Source organism: Dermacentor variabilis, chromosome 9 (assembly GCF_050947875.1).
Source record: "Dermacentor variabilis isolate Ectoservices chromosome 9, ASM5094787v1, whole genome shotgun sequence".
Taxonomy (NCBI): domain Eukaryota; kingdom Metazoa; phylum Arthropoda; class Arachnida; order Ixodida; family Ixodidae; genus Dermacentor; species Dermacentor variabilis.
Window position 1 is genome coordinate 60,105,763 of NC_134576.1, and position 18,492 is coordinate 60,124,254.

Genomic DNA, 18,492 nt, shown 5'->3' on the forward strand with positions numbered 1-18,492 from the left:
CTCTCTGAGAAAAGTTTACACCCTTTGAGTCGTATCTTGCCAAAACAATAATCGTCATCTGTCTTTTCCGCATGTCCTTACTTTAACGCTGCGAGCCCGGTACTTCCCAGTAACGAACGGCATGAGCGTTATCAGCATGACACACACACATATATATATATATATATATATATATATATATATATATATATATATATATATATATAGCATTGCCGACAGGTAAGGAGCGGGCGCGGTGTTTTCAAGAAAGGAAACGCAAGCTATGCAGAGGACGATTATTGTTGTGTGGCAGACATGCACGCCAAAGGGCGTAAACTTTTTTTGGAGTGTATAGTACTGCACCTTCGAATTCGAGTATTCAAAAGTAAATCACTATTGCATCAAATGCGTCGGGCACTTTTTTACATCTTCAGCAGTGAAGAGCATACACGAAACGTGTACAGTGCACAATGGGCACATACGATGATAAACGCGCGCCAACTCGCATGGAGCCGGTCATTTCAGAACTCCGCGCCAAAGGCGATAAGCTTCCGCGATTTCCCGCTCCCCTCTCCGACGGGCGCTGCGGTCGCTTTCCGCCTCCACGCCACCGCCCGATGTTTCTCCCGCGCATCGTCTGCTCGTTTTCGCCTCGGCGCGTTCACAGAGCGTCGTCTGCTATTCCTCTGTGTGGGCGCCCGATCCCCGCTGTCGGCAAGCAGCGGCTGGCTGCCCGACGGAGCTGTTACGTTCGTTCCTCGGACGCGGCGGCGTCTTTTGACGACCACGTCACTCACTGAGCGGATTTCCCTATCTTATCTCGCACTCGTCCACAACACACATCTCCTGGAGTGCGTGACGATTTGTGCACCGCGCACTTCCTTCCCTGCGCGCTTACTCTCTCGTGCGTCTTGTGATTCGCCGGTTTCTGCAGAAGGATTACGCGACGGGATCAGTGTGGGAGTGACCGTGTTTTCCGGTGCGCACGCTGAACTCCAGTGGTTCCTCGCCTGTTGAATATCGAAAGTGTGTTGGTGACCTCCCTTTGCGACCATTCGTCATGGCAGCGGGTTTTGGAAAAATGCAGCAGACAATGGATAGCAGGACATACCTGGCCGAGCTGATGGGCGAACGCGAGAAGCTGTCCGGACACGCCGCTAGGCTCGTGGACCAAGGTAAGCACCATTTCACGAAGCCGGCTTGGCAGGAAAAAGAAGAGCCGAAAGGAAATGCGCGATAAGATGTTGTTGGCGGCCCGTTTTTCCTCGAGCATCGTAACCCTTGGCAGTTATCTCTTGAGTTGACGCCGTTCCGCACACTACATTGCTCGCCAGTCAAACTGGAGCTCAGAAAAAAAAATTGTTCCCGCACGAACCGAACGAAGTGCCTACAGACAGTGCACGACCCTACCGTGGAATGTGCAAATACTAGGAAGGCACTAGAAACAATACCTGCGGTTTTCCGGGAATAATGTTGTTATGGGAATGTTATTTATCTTCTCACAGGTTCATACTGAAGTAGCCTCAAACGCGCTATCAAAAAACGTCTTGCCCAATGTGAATGTGCTTCATAAATATGGGAAGTCTGGCAACGTATCGGGCCACGATATTGCGGTAGTTTTTGTTTTCTTTAACTATAGGCCAAGAAGGGAAATGCAACGACAATTCGCCTTTCCAACGCTTTGGCTTCAGGTTCAGGGTTTCCTGATTCGCGCAGTGTTTAGCATTTAAAATTTGCATTATTCTCTGAAGCCTTCGCGATTACCGTCTTTTTTAAATGATTGAGTTAGATACTGATGTTTCGGTCTGTCATGAAGCGACCTAAATAATCTACTGAAAGTCTCATTTTTTGTAGTTTCGAAGGCGGAACATCCCTGGCCAAGTGTGGTTTATCATATACCTTGGTCATAAAATCATGTGCTTCTGTGGGGGTGCAATAAAAAATGAACACATTCAAATCCATTATGATACGCTTGATAATAATGAATTGCGGAGCGCTTGCGTGGCGTGGCCTGTGAAACGGAACAGGGCGTGGTGACATTAAATCTCGCGTTTTTACTTCGTATAAATAGAGGACGAATTATTTTTATACCAATTTCCTCTCGAAGGCAAACATTCGCTGGCCTCTTGTAGACATGCGAAGATAAAATGCAAAGCCGTGCGAAAACTGGAATGATGTGTGCGCCTGGCACCGTTTTAGGGAAAAGTCAAAATAACTTGAAAATAAATCCACGCATCCGGAGACTGGAAGCTCAAGATTCTGTCATTATGATCCTCATGCCAAATCAATAGAAAGAGGAGACAATTTCTCTCCAGGGCGAGAAGAACTTACAACTTTTGGGCGACGCGAGCGTTGCTCATCCACTTCAACTACAGTGGTCGCTGTTTTTGCGTCCATGGCATTTGTGCATAGGTACAAAGTCTAGCCTTGGTTTAGTTAGCTAACAATGTTCTCAGCATGGCGGCCAACGCGAGGCATATTTCCAGTTGCAGCTGTCACCTATAACGTGATCATAGATGCAAGCAGCAGCTCTCCAATCAATCCTGGTATTCCGCTTTAAGCCTTAGGTACAAACAATTAATTGTCCAATGAACCTTACTTTAAAAGGCCAAGTAAAGTTTTGTTCTTTCTTCGTCCTCGCTTCACCGCTGGAACTTGAAGCTTCTCGGACGATGATCGGCAGTTGTTGATCAAACGCAGACAGGAAGCGATGCAGATCAGATGTACAAGAAATATTTATAGGTAAACTTTTCTATATACATGGCAGGTAAAACAAATACATTACAAACTTGAACAACTGAGAAACAAAGTCTCACTCTTCGACTGTCTCAATGACTGTTAGAGCCCAGACTCGTTTTAACGTACATAGTACGGAGGCTCACTGATCTATCAGCAATCCTGATTTCAGCCAAGTCTAACGTACATGGTACGGAGCCTCACTGATCTATCAGTAATCCTGATTTCAGCCAAGTCTGAGGGACAGCATGTCGTCCCGATTTTTATAGCCCAATTACACAAAGAAAAAAAAGGCGGTAGGGCCGTTGGCCCGTCCCACAGGTTCAGTTGCCAATCAGAGTCAACCGTTTGTTAAGCCACAACCCACAGGGATGGGCTTACTCTTCAAAATAAACATATTGGAAAACAAAGCTATTTTCCTTCTTCCCTAAAACTCCGATGCCCTCTCATTTCTCCGTAGTTAGTGACGGGGTCAGCAAAACACGCCAGGCCCGAACAAGTTATCGCTAGACCGTTTCAAATCCCAACGGCGTCTAGGCCGCAAATGTCTCGGAAGCAGGGGCATCGATACCACGTAGTGCGGCCGTACTCAAAGTTTGTCCGCGTGGGAGACTGATGGCCCTCCTTGTCCTTCAAACTTGTTGTCTACAAGACAAAGTTCTCCGAGTGCGCGTTTCCAAGACGCCGTCGTCCGAATGCACTCTTTACGTGTGCACCGCATTCCTACAGCGTGCACTGTAAGCTGGCCTTCGACACCACACCGGCAGCCGCACCCAACAACAAGGCTGGCGATTGCGTTCCGGACGCGTAGAAGATTAGGTCCCTGCTCACTGCATGCGGAACGGGGTCAGCGTTGCTAAGCCCTTCTTAACCTTGGCGGCGCCTCCAATTAGTCAGGCACTCGGGAGCCACAGCCACAATACCTTGTACAGCGGTCCCTTTCAAGGCTGGTCTGTGTGGACTCGTGTGACCGTCGGCGGACTGCCAACACCGTGCGCACAATGCCGACTTCCCGGAATCGGCACTCGCCCACCTGACACCTGCCGCGACGCGTCATCCAACACCGCGCGGTGCCTGTGACCCCACATAACACAGCAACTGTCGCCCGGTTGACACGGGGGCAAGTGAACCCCCTCTCTATGCACAAAGCACGTGGCTGATTCGTGACACTTAAGAACCCGAACAATCAGAGCGACCTTACACGTCCCTCCTAAAGAGTATACTGGGCTCACAATGTGCCCAGCTATACTACAAGAGCCAAAGGGCGCTGTATCGTAAAATTTAGGCTCTGAAGGTTCCGTCAAAGAAAATTTACATACGCTGCCCAACACGGGTGCTGCGGAGCCCGTAAGGAACAGGAAAATGAACTAAAAGGACCACGAAAAAAAACAATTTTCACACAGCGATAAAAGAAAAGGGCGAAGGCTCAACACATTCATGGCAGTGAGCATGAAATACTAATGTAAGTACAGGAACACTTTGCAACGCGCTGCGCTGTACAACAGCAGAAAAGTGACATATACAGGGTATATACATAGTATGTACACAGTCTTATAACCCTCGCACACATGGACGACAACAACCATCGAAAGTTCCATCAAGGCTGAACTCTCCCACGCACACTTCCTTCGGGTGAACGGGAACATTCACGCCTGTCCTAGCTGGCATGGCTGTTTCTGTCTATCCTTTCTTTTCTGCTCTTTACTCGGTTGGCTCCCATGAACGATTTGAGAGCCTTGACAATGCATGAGCATTGGCGTTACTTGTTCCTTTCCGGTGACGCACCGTTACTTTGTAGCGCTGTAGTGAAAGCGCCCATCTTGCTAACTTGGCCCCCTGCGGGGTGCTGGTTGTCAAATATGACAATGGGTTATGGTCAGAGACAACATTCACCACTGCTCCGAAAAGCCAGTAGTCAAATTTCTTGAGTGCCCAAATAATATCAAAGGCTTCTCTCTCTATAGTCGACCAGCGCGCCTGTGTCGGGTTAAAGCGATGGCTAGCAAAAGCGATCGGCTTTTCTTTTCCGTCCGCTGATATTTGAGCTAAACAGGCACCGGCCGCCGTCGCCGACGCATCAGTGAATAGCCAGTACGGCTGATGAGGCTCAGGAGTGTTCATGGCGACAGCCTGACAGAGAGCTAATTTCAGACTTTCGAACGCGCACTGCGCTTCTTCCAACCATGGAATTGAATTAGGAACCCCTCGCCTTGTCAAAGCTGTAAGCGGGCTCCCCGCATCGGCGTAGTTCTCTCTCAGAGTTGAGGGCACCACAATTTCACCCGTCCAAGTTTGCTGCAACACTGATAGGGACCCATTTGGGTTTCTACCGTACAATGGCCTGAACGGCGCCACCCCGGTGGTATCATGCGGCACTTCGTGATACGCCCACAGAACAAATGGGATCAGCTTGTCCCACTTTCTTCGGCCCCGTTCCATTACATTATACAACATATTTTTGAGGACTCTGTTCCATCTCTCAACTACTCCGTTGCCCTCAGGGTGTTCGGCAGTGGAGAACCTGGGTGAACAGCCCAGTTTTTCTGACATTAACTGTGTCAGTTGAGATTTAAAGTTAGTACCTTGGTCTGAACAGATCGTTCCCGGCAGTCCAGTACGACTGAAAATTTCCAGTAAAGCCTCGCATGCGGCCCTCGCTGTCAGGGATCGGAGCGGCACTGCCTCATTGCGTCTTTCTTCTGGTAGGACCAGTTGTCTCCCTTTGACTCCCGCTAAGGAATCCCAATGGTACAAAAGTCCGTCTGACACGAACATGCTAGCTTTTCCATTTCTCGCATCATATGAGGCCTTTTTCAGGCTTTCATCGGCCAGCTGAGCAGCTCGAAATTCCTCCCGCTGACTGGGCACCCCATTGACATCTTGTATTAAACTATTCCCTTGCAATTTAGGGATTTCATCTGTCGTTTCTTCGAAACTTAGACCGCAGTCCGGCTCAGTGTTATCGACCATTTCGACTGATCGGACCCCAACGGAACTGGCTACTCGCGGAATATTTTCTCGTGCAAACTCCTCTTTTTCCTGCGCCTGTAGTAGTTCCCAATCTTCCTTTGACAGCAGGCAGTCAACCCCCTTTGCAAGTTCGTCTGTAACTGCGCACACCAGATTGATCCTCTGCGGTTGTATCACAGCCCCCGGGCGATGCATGCCTACGGGCAGCGTAGCTAGGTTAGCTCGAATGGTCTTTCCGAATGCCGACTCGAGCCTTACTGTTCCCGATGGCTCCTGTAAAACGACCGGCAACATACTTTTACGGACGACCGTTATCTCACTACCTGTGTCCAACACAGCTTCTGTTGCTATATTCCCGCACATGATAGGGATAAGGTCCAGCTTTGACCTCCCTGAACTAGAATTTTGAGCTACGACTTGCACTCTAGCGCTTAGCACCCTTTCTTGCTCTGGTGGAGGTTCTTCACTTACAACAGCAACCTTCTGTACCCTTTGTTTTTGCACAGTCGGCGCCTTCCCCTGCTGTTCTTTATTTGAAGCTTTTGGGCAGTCTCTGGCTAGGTGACCCTGTACATGACACACGTGGCATTTTAAGTTTGTCCTCTGCGGGCTAGCTAGTTTTGAGTGCTGCAGCAGTGAGGCTATTGCGGCTGGCTTAGTTGCTCGTCCTTTCCCTTTAGCTTGCTCGAAAGTCTCGAGCACTTTCGCCACCTCCACTGGCTTAAACCAATCTTCACCCTCCCGCAAAAGAACATATTCAAGGGCTTCTGAGCTTAGACTGGCTTTCATACGGTCAGCGACCATAAGCTCCGTCATAGCTTCTTTGGTGTTTGCATTTCGAGATTGAAGGTAATAGGCCAAATAAGTTCTCCCGCGAGACGCGAACTGAGCCCAAGTTTCCTCCTTTCGTTTAGATGCCTTTTCAAACCTCTCCAAGTATTTAGCTGGCGTGAGCTTAAGTTCATCTAATACCGCCTTCTTTACAGTCTCATAATCTGTACATTCCTCGTCATTGAGGCCACGCAACAGATAACGAACCCGCTCGGCCAGCGCAGGCATGATCAAATGTACACGGCTATGTGCTGGTACTTGAAAAGATGCAAACAACTTTTCGACCTCATCAAACCATATCGGAACGTCAGCGTCACACGGCAACCGGTATGCCTTAAGCACTTTAGCACATTGTGCTATTCCATCCGTGATGGCACCGCGCCGATCGCTTCCTTCCGACACCGAAGGCGGCCTGCTCGACTGCTCGAGCTCCACTCTCCGTAGAGCAATGCGCTCGCACTCTAGCTGTAGGCGCACCTTTTCCAGCTCCAGCTCCAGGCGTCTCACCGCCATGGCTTCTGGATCTGTCGTGCTCGGAGCCTGAGCAGCGCCTTGCGTCTCACTATCCATTTCAGTATCCGACGTCTCAGACTCGGTCTCTCCGACGCGTTGCAGTTCCTGCCGTCTCTGACCCTCTCTTTGTTCAAATGCAGTATCAATGTTTACGTTAGCCTCAATCGCGTTTGCTGTTCTGCGCGTGAACACCATTAACCTCACTGAACAACAGCCATGCCAACCTAGACAAAACGCAAGGAATCCCGCTCACCCGTTGCTGCTGGGGGCGCCGCCTGACGTCCTTGTCCAGATGAAGTGCAACCCTTGCGGAATTGGCTGGTGGCCCTCTGATGCCTTGCGCCTGGCTCGCTGCTCGTTGCTCGTTGTGGGGCTTGCCGATCCTGTCGGCTGCGCCAGTAAAGTTTTGTTCTTTCTTCGTCCTCGCTTCACCGCTGGAACTTGAAGCTTCTCGGACGATGATCGGCAGTTGTTGATCAAACGCAGACAGGAAGCGATGCAGATCAGATGTACAAGAAATATTTATAGGTAAACTTTTCTATATACATGGCAGGTAAAACAAATACATTACAAACTTGAACAACTGAGAAACAAAGTCTCACTCTTCGACTGTCTCAATGACTGTTAGAGCCCAGACTCGTTTTAACGTACATAGTACGGAGGCTCACTGATCTATCAGCAATCCTGATTTCAGCCAAGTCTAACGTACATGGTACGGAGCCTCACTGATCTATCAGTAATCCTGATTTCAGCCAAGTCTGAGGGACAGCATGTCGTCCCGATTTTTATAGCCCAATTACACAAAGAAAAAAAAGGCGGTAGGGCCGTTGGCCCGTCCCACAGGTTCAGTTGCCAATCAGAGTCAACCGTTTGTTAAGCCACAACCCACAGGGATGGGCTTACTCTTCAAAATAAACATATTGGAAAACAAAGCTATTTTCCTTCTTCCCTAAAACTCCGATGCCCTCTCATTTCTCCGTAGTTAGTGACGGGGTCAGCAAAACACGCCAGGCCCGAACAAGTTATCGCTAGACCGTTTCAAATCCCAACGGCGTCTAGGCCGCAAATGTCTCGGAAGCAGGGGCATCGATACCACGTAGTGCGGCCGTACTCAAAGTTTGTCCGCGTGGGAGACTGATGGCCCTCCTTGTCCTTCAAACTTGTTGTCTACAAGACAAAGTTCTCCGAGTGCGCGTTTCCAAGACGCCGTCGTCCGAATGCACTCTTTACGTGTGCACCGCATTCCTACAGCGTGCACTGTAAGCTGGCCTTCGACACCACACCGGCAGCCGCACCCAACAACAAGGCTGGCGATTGCGTTCCGGACGCGTAGAAGATTAGGTCCCTGCTCACTGCATGCGGAACGGGGTCAGCGTTGCTAAGCCCTTCTTAACCTTGGCGGCGCCTCCAATTAGTCAGGCACTCGGGAGCCACAGCCACAATACCTTGTACAGCGGTCCCTTTCAAGGCTGGTCTGTGTGGACTCGTGTGACCGTCGGCGGACTGCCAACACCGTGCGCACAATGCCGACTTCCCGGAATCGGCACTCGCCCACCTGACACCTGCCGCGACGCGTCATCCAACACCGCGCGGTGCCTGTGACCCCACATAACACAGCAACTGTCGCCCGGTTGACACGGGGGCAAGTGAACCCCCTCTCTATGCACAAAGCACGTGGCTGATTCGTGACACTTAAGAACCCGAACAATCAGAGCGACCTTACAGGCCAGGTGCAGCTAGAGGACCTTTTATTTTGGCGGAGTGCCGTAATGTCTATATTGCACAGTCTATATTTACAGTATTGGCACCCCCATTCACTTCATTACCTTAAGGACTCCGTTTAGGGTATTACATAAGGGCTGTTTACGTGTACACCTCTGCAGTATCTTAGTAATACCGCACGAGCGTCGACCGCATGACGTGTCAGCGGCCTCTTGGCGGCGAGGGACACTCCTGAAGCCAACGATGCGTCGGAACAATTACCAACTAGAAATCGCCTTGTGCGCCCGCGCGTTACTGTCGCTGATCCCGCCGAGCGTCGACCACACCGTGCGCCAGCTTGTAGAGGCGAGGATCGGCGAGATCAGGCACAGTAATAGGCGGGCGCTCAAGGCGATTTCTATTGCTCGCCTCTACAAGCTGGTGCCCGGTGCGGTCTACGCTGCGCGATATTATATAAAAGATTGCGTGGGTGTACATAGATAAACGCGGGCGTATACAGGGGGGCGAGTTTTTCTGGGCAGATTGTTCTAGAAAAACTGGTCACTCTGTATACGCAATGCCTCACGACCTCAAGCGTACCGGAACATTATGTGAAGAACGCTAACATATTCCTAATCCGTAAGAAAGGGGACGCCAAAGACATGAAAAATTATAGACCGATCAGCTTACTGTCCGTTGCCTACAAAGTATTTACTAAGGTAATCGCAATTAGAGTCAGGAACACCTTAGACTTCTGTCAACCAAAGGACCAGGCAGGATTCCGTAAAGGCTACTCAACAATAGACCATATTCACACTGTCAATCAGGCGATAGAGAAATGTGCGGAATATAACGAACCCTTATATATAGATTTCATTGATTACGAGAAAGCGTTTGATTCAGTCAAAAGCTCGGCAGTCATGGAGGCATTACGGAATGAGGGTGTAGACGAGCCATATGTAAAAATACAGAAAGATATATATAGCGGCTCCACAGCCACCGTAGTCCTCCGTAAACAAAGCGACAAAATCCCAATAAAGAAAGGCATCAGGCAGGGAGATATGATCTCTCTAATGCTATTCACAGCGTGTTTACAGGAGCTATTCAGAGACATGGATTGGGAAGAATTGGGGATAAGAGTTAATGGAGAATACCTTAGTCAGTTGCGATTCGCTGATGATATAGCCTTGTTTAGTAACTCAGGGGACCAATTGCAATGCATGCTCACTGACCTGGAGAGGCAAAGCTGAAGGGTGGGTCTAAAAATTAATGTGCAGAAAACTAAAGTAATGTTTAACAGTCTCGGAAGAGAACAGCAATTTACGATAGGTAGCGAGACACTGGAAGTGGTAAGGGAATACATCTACTTAGGACAGGTAGTGACCGCTGATCCGGATCATGAGACTGAAATAATCAGAAGAATGAGAATGGACTGGGGTGCGTTTGGCAGGCATTCTCAGATCATGAACAGCAGGTTGCCACTATCCCTCAAGAGAAAAGTGTATAACGGCTGTGTCTTACCAGTACTCACGTATGGGGCAGAAACCTGGAGGCTTACTAAAAGGGTTCTACTTAAATTGAAGACGATGCAACGAGTTATGGAAAGGAAAATGATGGGTGTAACGTTAAGGCATAAGAAAAGAGCAGATTGGGTGATGGAACAAACACAAGTTAATGACATCTTAGTTGAAATCCAGAAAAAGAAATGGGCATGGGCAGGACATGTAATGAGGAGGGAAGATAACCGATGGTCATTAAGGATTACGGACTGGATTCCAAGAGAAGGGAAGCGTAGGAGGGGGCAGCTGAAATTTAGGTGGGAGGATGAGATTAAAAAGTTTGCAGGGACAACCTGGCCACAATTAGCACGTGACCCGGGCAGTTGGAGAAGTATGGGAGAAGCTTATGCCCTGCAGTGGGGCGTAACCAAGCTGCTGATGATGATACTGATGACATAGATAAAAGCAGGTGAGTGGGGTAAACTACAAGGCAAAACAGTTTCAGAAAATTCTGGACGGCACGTGATGGTGGCGACACTGCAGGGAAGGTCGCTCCAGCCTTTAGCTGCGCCGAGGGAAAAAAAACGATGAAGCTTGGAATGTGACTGTTCATGTGCCACGACGAGCCACTTGCAGTTGATGACCGGCGTACTGTCAAATGCGTGAAGAAGGTGGCATGATGTAATACGGGTGACTCAGCGAGCTGTAAAAAAAAAAAAGTTGAGGTGAAGAGAGTGCCTACCGTTGCGGCGTCGAAAACCAAGCGCTCACAAGCGGGATTTTGTTTTTAGCAACGGAAAGGATTCGCGTGACATTTCCGCTGTCGTTATTATTGATATCACTACGTCTAAATGGCATCAACCGCTTCCCGCTCTGTGGTGCTCCATTCCAGACGCAATTCTTCGAACCATTCAGGTTTTACTTGAATTTTTCCAACAGAGGTCGTGAGCCATCGTAAAATCCTTCTTATGCGCTTTCAGACAAGTTTCCAGAAAGCGTCTCCTGCTTACAGTATACTTTAAAGGGTAACCGCCGAAACGCACGTACTCGTTATTGCAATATCGTTTACGTGTCACAAATAATTACTACGAAATAATGTTTCCAGGTTGTTAGGCAACGAAGGAGGAGGAGGAGGAGGAGAAACTTTATTATTGCAGAAACCGTTGCGCGGTTTATTCCGCAACGGTTTCTGCAATAATAAAGATTTCTCGCAATGGCTCGCACTTCTCACGCAAGCATGCGAAATATTCTGTTGGCCGAAAGAATCGGCCAACAGTATAAATTGATCAATCTAAGAACGGCGGTAAGTAATTGTTGATCATTAACTTTGGGCGTTTCGCCACCAGTGCACTTCCTCAATTTCGGAAACCTTTTTTTTTTTTTGCCTGTCTTAAGATTTCACACTTCACAGTTTTGACTGTAGTTTGCACATTCCTCTCCCTTGTGAGGTAATACATCATTCGAGTGTCGCATTTACGAACGTTTATTCGTTGGCAACCATCATAGCACATCATGCAATTCTTTTCGATGTGATGGATTATGGAGAGCCTTCTGTGGCAATGCCCTTCCTTCGGCGGTCAAGGACCTTATGTGCATGCCAGATGACAGATGGTCCTAAAATAATAATCATAATAATAATAAATCCTGGCGCTTGACCAAGGCACGCTTGTACGCACAGGTCCACTGAATCGCTACTGCGTTGCTTAAAAGCACCGTGACTGCGCTACCTTATGTGACTACCACTGAACGTTCCTTTGCTGGTGTGTGCCAGCTGTCTCGTCCTTCTTACGCCCAACTGTGCGTGCTGAAAAAGCCCGTGCTGCAAGAAGTGAGCCTGAAAATCTCTTTTGGGTGAATTCATTTAACTGCGCACATCGAGATGGCGCGTTCCTAAAGGTCTGTATTACCAGACTACATATCCGTAATGCGTTGGTAGCACTCACACATAAAGAAAAAAATACTACCTTGAAGATGCAAATGTTTATTAAGTCCTGCATTTTGCAGGTTCAGAGACTGTGCCGTTGCCGGGTACTGCATTCTCTCCTCAGCGCAAAGAGAGCCCGGAGATAAATTCTGGTTCCTTGTACAGTTTGTTCACCACGACAAGAATCTGCAATAAGCAAGACAACATTGATATGCCAAAAGAACGTAGTTCAGAAACATAACCCACATGAGAAAGAAAACCGTACAGAAGCTTGTACGCTTGTTCTTGGAACTTTCCATAGGAAAATGTGCACCTATGCATTTATCCCCTTGACAAGCTCAGCTTACTGGTTTCCAGTTACGTCTACGCCATTTTTCCTAAGGTGTAAGGACACTTTTCTAGTACAGTTCTTATCTACATGGACTCAAGCCTCGTGGTATGCGTTCCCCCTCTTCTTGCAGGTGAATGTTGCGGAGGCACACTCGACGGTTATAATTATAGTAATAATACGACGCTTACTTCAACGAGAAGCTGGGGATGGTGGCCTGGCTGATCGCCTGGCATGCTATTCCGGGTACTGAATCTATGTTATTGCTTACACGCTGATTACGTAAACATACACGGAACACGTACACCGACAGGCACGCACATGTATTCAAAATATGTTTCACAGTCCTTTACTAAGGCCTGTTAATGTTAGAAAAGATTTGTGGCGTTTTAGCAGCAAGCAGCGCGCATTTGACGCAAGGGAAGTATGTCCTTCATGAAGTCTGACAAGTAGCGACAGCCGTCGCAATACAGCATGTTGTAATTCCTCGGGAGCATCGTTACAGAGATGGAGCCCATTAGCGAGTTTCTCAACGCAATCTTGAGTTTAAGGCAGTTCGAGTGAGCCATGTTAAGCCAGATGCGACGCTCGATCTATAGTCTACTGAAACCTCGCGGCATATGGAAGTCATAAGACGCATCCGTTTTATATAGGAGTCCTTCCATGATGGCTTGCGTCACACCAGTGAGAACATCGCTACGAACGCCGAGCCACCATGGACGCAATTGTCTAGCCGGCGGTATCTGGGCCAATTCGGCCGAAGTGTGGTGTGCAGTTCTGGCAGCGCGGTCAGCCTGAATGATGCCTCTGGGGGCGCATGTGACCACTACAGCACACTGTTTCGATGCAGCTCTTAGGTTTTAGCGCACAGGCACGTGATGTCCTTGAGGAGCTGCTCTTCTTTATACGTGGCTACCTCAGAGGCAGCAGGGCCGCTCGCAACTTTGAGAATCTGACCGAATACGGAGTACTCTGGCAAATAATGTATAAAAAAGCGGCCCCTAAAGAAGTCATTTAAGTGGTTACAGCTAAAGTCCGATGGCTGAGCATAACAGAGATGATAGTACTAACACACAAAATAAACGTGATATTGGCGTGTAACAGAGGCAATCATTGGAAATGTGATAGTGAGGCTCAATGAGACATCGGCAGGAAGGGAGGGGATGGGGTTTGTTACCCTATCCCTTACCCCGCTTTCCCAGAACTGACAACCTGGGGTTAACCGCGCAAAAGGTAGCCACCGAAGCTTCTATTGACGTTTTCAGGTCAGCTTAACTGGACGGTCGTGCCTAAAGGTTAGCTAAAAGTGAATATGAGAATTAGGTAAAGTTTGTGCCGTGTTTTTCTCACAATGACAAACGAGGGTTCGCGGTTCTGCAGTGTGGCGCAGGCCTGATACCCCTGTCACAGGGGCACCCGCGAAGTCCGTTGAGCATGAAACTCCCTAACAGAGATGGACGGCAATGGAGTTGCGGCCGTGCTACACGGCACAGCGCGAGCTTTCGACGGGCGCCGCACGGGGTAGAAACGGCGCTGCTGCGCTTACTTCCGCGTGCAACTGTTCACGTATACGGTCGCCGTTAAAGTAATCTATGCGTATTTTATTTAACGCAGTACGTAATAACATAAAATACACAGCGAGAAACTTTGTGGTACGTTACCGCAAGGCTTTTGTTTTCCAAGCATAGCGGAGTTGCAAGCGATGCTGGCCACACTGCGCGTTTGCTTTCGTGCGTGGGCAGCGCGGGTCACGTTGTTTGGCCGCTGGGCTTCGAGTTGTGATGCCGCTGTGCAATCACGCGTGGCTGTGTGTTCGCGACGATAATGCGCCGGGATCGCTCATGATGCGTGTCACCCGGAGAATTTACCCGTGCGGCTTGAACGACACCACGTGCGGCTCGCGGGCTTTATAAAAACAAACGAAATGGCGGAACGACGTCACCCGATGCGGCGTGGCGAAGTATTGGTGTAGAGGGCACAGGCGCTGATGCCCTTAAAAACAAATTAAACTTCCATTATGTGGCATATATCTCAAGGCAAAAAGAATAATGGTGCTAAAACTTATAAATTAACCAGTTACGACGATTTTACTAGCGTGGTTTCTCTGCGGAACTGTCGCTACCTGGGAACGAGAGTACTCCATCCAACCGTAATGGTCATTGTCGAACTCCCTTCGCCCAAAATCTCCATTTAACTTCCTTGTCGCAAGGGAGACTGTGTGACAGGGAGCGCAACTCCATTGGCTTAAAGACGGAGGAGTTCAATGGAGTTCGCGGGTGCCCGTGTGACAGGGGTATAATATGGCGAGTCAGTTCTGCGTCAGCCGGGATTGTGGTGTGAAGTTAAGGGTAAGGGAGGCGTTTCCAATTGAGGCGTTGGAAATGCCTCAGTTGGAAACGCCTCCCTTATACACACACACACACACACACACACACACACACACACACACACACACACACACACACACACACACACACACACACATATATATATATATATATATATATATATATATATATATATATATATATATATATATATATATATATATATATATATATATATATATATATATATATATATATATATATGTTGGTAACGCCTTCCAACCCCTCGCGATATTCTGATAAGTTTTCGGCACCCGCCTCCAAGCCTGAAAAATTCCAGCCGGGCTCAGGGTCAAGCTTTCACTATACATATAGCTGTTATTGTTTTCGAGAATACGTCAGCACTGACACGGGAATTGTTTTCTTGCTCTTTAACCCAGGCACTGACATGATGATTCGCTTTGCGAAAAGGAGTAGCCGTCACCATTATACGGTGACTGCCATCTCTTTCTTTTATTTTCATTTCAATAAAAAAAGCAATAAATGATGATTGACCGCGTACGAAGCTTTGATGGTGGTTCGGTGGAATGACGCTGTAGTCGTAACATTTTGGTATACCTGCTGCTGACTGCATCAGTGCAGGTTGATCGCTCTGCTCGTTTGTCATTTTCAGTCTGTGACGCACATTACGCAGTATAAGGACTGTTCATTGACTGACATTCCCTGAGACAGGTGGACTGCAGAAGCTCCTCAAGTATGAAGTCTCAGTAATGTTTTCTATTCTTTTTTAATATATACTAGCTTTCAAACTGGTGTTGGCACAGCTGGCTAATGCGCATTGAAGGACACAATTTTCGCGAACGAATGGAGTAAGCAGGAAAGCAATTAAGAAAATATGCGTTCGTTACTTACTTTAAATTGGTTGAGTACGCCATAGATTTATATCAAATGTAATCATCTTCAAAAGCAATGCGTTTTTGTTTGAAGCGTGTAAAGCGGTTGTGGCCCGAAGTATTCGTCATCAAACTTTGCGCTCAGTACGCTGGTTCCGCCATCAAAGACGGGAGTCTTGACTCAAAGACGAACCATCCGCGTGACGCAACCGATTGAGGGGGAAGCGGTTATGCCGGTCTTATGTAGGCCGGCTGAGAGCAGGAGCGTAGCCGTTAACAGCCCCACCCGGATTCTGCTCTTCCGTGCTGTATCGAATCGAGAGAAACGTCCTCTTTAAAATGTGCGGGAATCGTCGCAACTTCGCCCAGGCATATAGGGAATAGGTTGGTCCCAAGCGAGGTAGTTTAGCGCCCAGATCATTTTGCTACCCAGCAAAAAAAGTTACCTGTATGAGTTGCGGTCTCGGCAGACTCGTTTCGATAGGGGCGGAATACAAAACAAAAAGCTGTGATATTTCGATTTAGGTGCTCAGGGAAGAAACCCAAGCTGTCCAAGGTAACAGGGATACGTCTATCGCGTGACTGCTCGGTGTTTTCTCTTCTTTCTTGTCTGCCTTTAACCATTTCCCTACGCGTAGGGAAGCAAATCAGACCTGCGTGTGGTTGGCAACCCTGCCTTTCCTTCTCCTTCTTTCTATCTCTCTTAAGTTTCAGCAGTAATATTTTAAGGAATTGGTTAGCATTATGGGAAAGTGGTACTGTTGGTGCCTACGAGATGGTCTCTCTGTGCCTGTGGTGGGGGGCGGGGTCATATTCATTTCGGTTGCTGTTGCAGCGCTGACTAGCTGGGTGCGCCGGTCTCCTACTGACCCGTGCCTCAGCTCAGCCAATCAGAACTTCAGCAGCAAACCAAATGAACATGTCCATTAGTTGGGGCCCTATAACGTAAAACTATTCCAATATGTTTCTATTCCAATCTCCTGACGTCAAATTTGCGTAACCACCGACGCAAGCACCGGGCGGTCACCCGCAGGGTTGTCTGAACACACCTATAAAACGCTCTCCTCGTTTATAGGAGGTCACTTTTGTTTGCTTGAAAAACAAATAACATTGCCTACACTGAGCGGCTTGTCGCATCTAATTGGCTGACAAGAAGCGAGGAGAACGCTCAAGTGGAGAGGGAGTCGATGGGGCAGAGCCAGTGCACTGAAAATCGATAACCAGACAAAGAGGGTGGTGCCGGCGTCTGCGATTGGTCGGCTTTCCCTTACTTAGCTTGCGGTGGCTGGTCGAAAATCGCGGCGGCATGCAACGGAAGCTTAAGAATGACGCTAAAAGGGACACTCAGCAAAGAAAAGTTGGCAGAATGAGGTGGTAAACGTGCTGAAAGTGCTCGAAAGCGTTACACGGCCATGCAAAAGTTTTATTATGCGCAAATACATCCATGCTCTCCGGCAGGTGCGAGTAGCCAGTGCCTGAGCGATCGGCGGCAGCCATCTTTTATTCCTTTCGGAACGGGGCAGCCTGCGGCTATTCAGAAGAAAATTGAGTTTTGTTAGGCATATTAATGCATCTTTAATGCGTACACGTCACTTTGACGTGGTAAGTTTTCGTGGTTTTGTGACGTCGCGTGATAGGCAGACGAAGTGGGTGCAGCCCAAAAACTTTTTGACCAATAGCCGGAGGCTAATGGCGAAAAGGCGTCGAATCAAAAATAACTGTTTTTCTTTTTTCTGTCAAATCATGCATAGTAAGTGTGTACACATCATATCAGATGGGGAGGTATCGCAGTTTTTGTGACGTCGCGTGATAGACAGGTGAAGTGGGGGTGGTCGAAAAAGTTTTTGACCAATTGTGGAGGGCTGATAGCAGAATCGGAATAGAAAAGTTTGGAATAGTTTTACGTTATAGCGCCCTTGGACACTTACAGAACACCTCTCCTCGCCCCGCCCCCCCTCCTCCTGGAGTTTAGATGTTCGATCAATTTTCCTTTATGGGCTCTTTGATTTAGCCTGTCATTCCCATGCACTCCCGGCACTTGTGTGTTGAATTCTTTGACGCTTGATTGTTTCTTTTGTTTTTCATCGCTCCACGCGTTCCGATTCCGAGTTTAGAAGCATTCCCAAATTCCGTTTTCGGCGCCGTTAATTGTTCCCGACTGTGCTTTGTCTTCGTTATTTACGCTCTGACTCGCGGGGAAGGGGCCGCCTATAGAAGGCGGAGTCGGCGGCTCGCGCGCGCGCGACGCGCGACACCTCGTAATTAAAGCCGCCCCTTGATCGCACACTTCGGCAGCGTCGAGAGGGTCGCGAGCCCAGTCGGGAAGCCGCCCGACGCGAAAACCGCACCCCATAATTTGTTGCGGGTGCGTCAGCGCGAGCCGGCATCGTCGGCCCGCACGGTGGAAGAAAGCTTGCTTCGAATCGATTGCGAACGGGAAAGATCGGCGCCGTAAATAAAGGAAACCGCAAGATCGGAAACGGACAAGCACCCCTTCCGAAGATGTCGTCTGTGACGGCGCCAGAAAAGTGCTTAGTAATCTTGATAGGCCGGTGTGAACGGTAAAAAATAAGTAAAAGTGAAGCGCTAATCGATACGCGGGACAGATCTGAGATAGTTAAGTAAATTAGGGGGCACTACAGACTGCAATGCGCTTTCATTAATTTGCTCATGGTTTCTGAACTGGTGATCTGAGGGCATGGGAATAAAACAAGAAAATTAAACAAAACATGCTGAAGAAAACAAATGAGGCAAAACTAAATGAAAACGTGAGTCAGTATTGTCAGGGTAA

At 48.4% G+C, this 18,492-nt stretch overlaps 1 protein-coding gene across 1 annotated transcript in view; it reads left to right on the top strand.

The window, feature by feature from the left end:
* The first annotated feature begins 643 nt into the window (after positions 1-643).
* LOC142592723 (uncharacterized) overlaps positions 644-18,492 on the top strand; it is a 325,325-nt gene continuing 307,476 nt past the window's right edge. Inside the window, exon 1 of the mRNA XM_075704320.1 lies at positions 644-1,154. Coding sequence (XP_075560435.1) covers positions 1,040-1,154 — 115 coding nt within the window. The 5' untranslated portion in view covers positions 644-1,039. The remainder of the gene's footprint in view (positions 1,155-18,492) is intronic.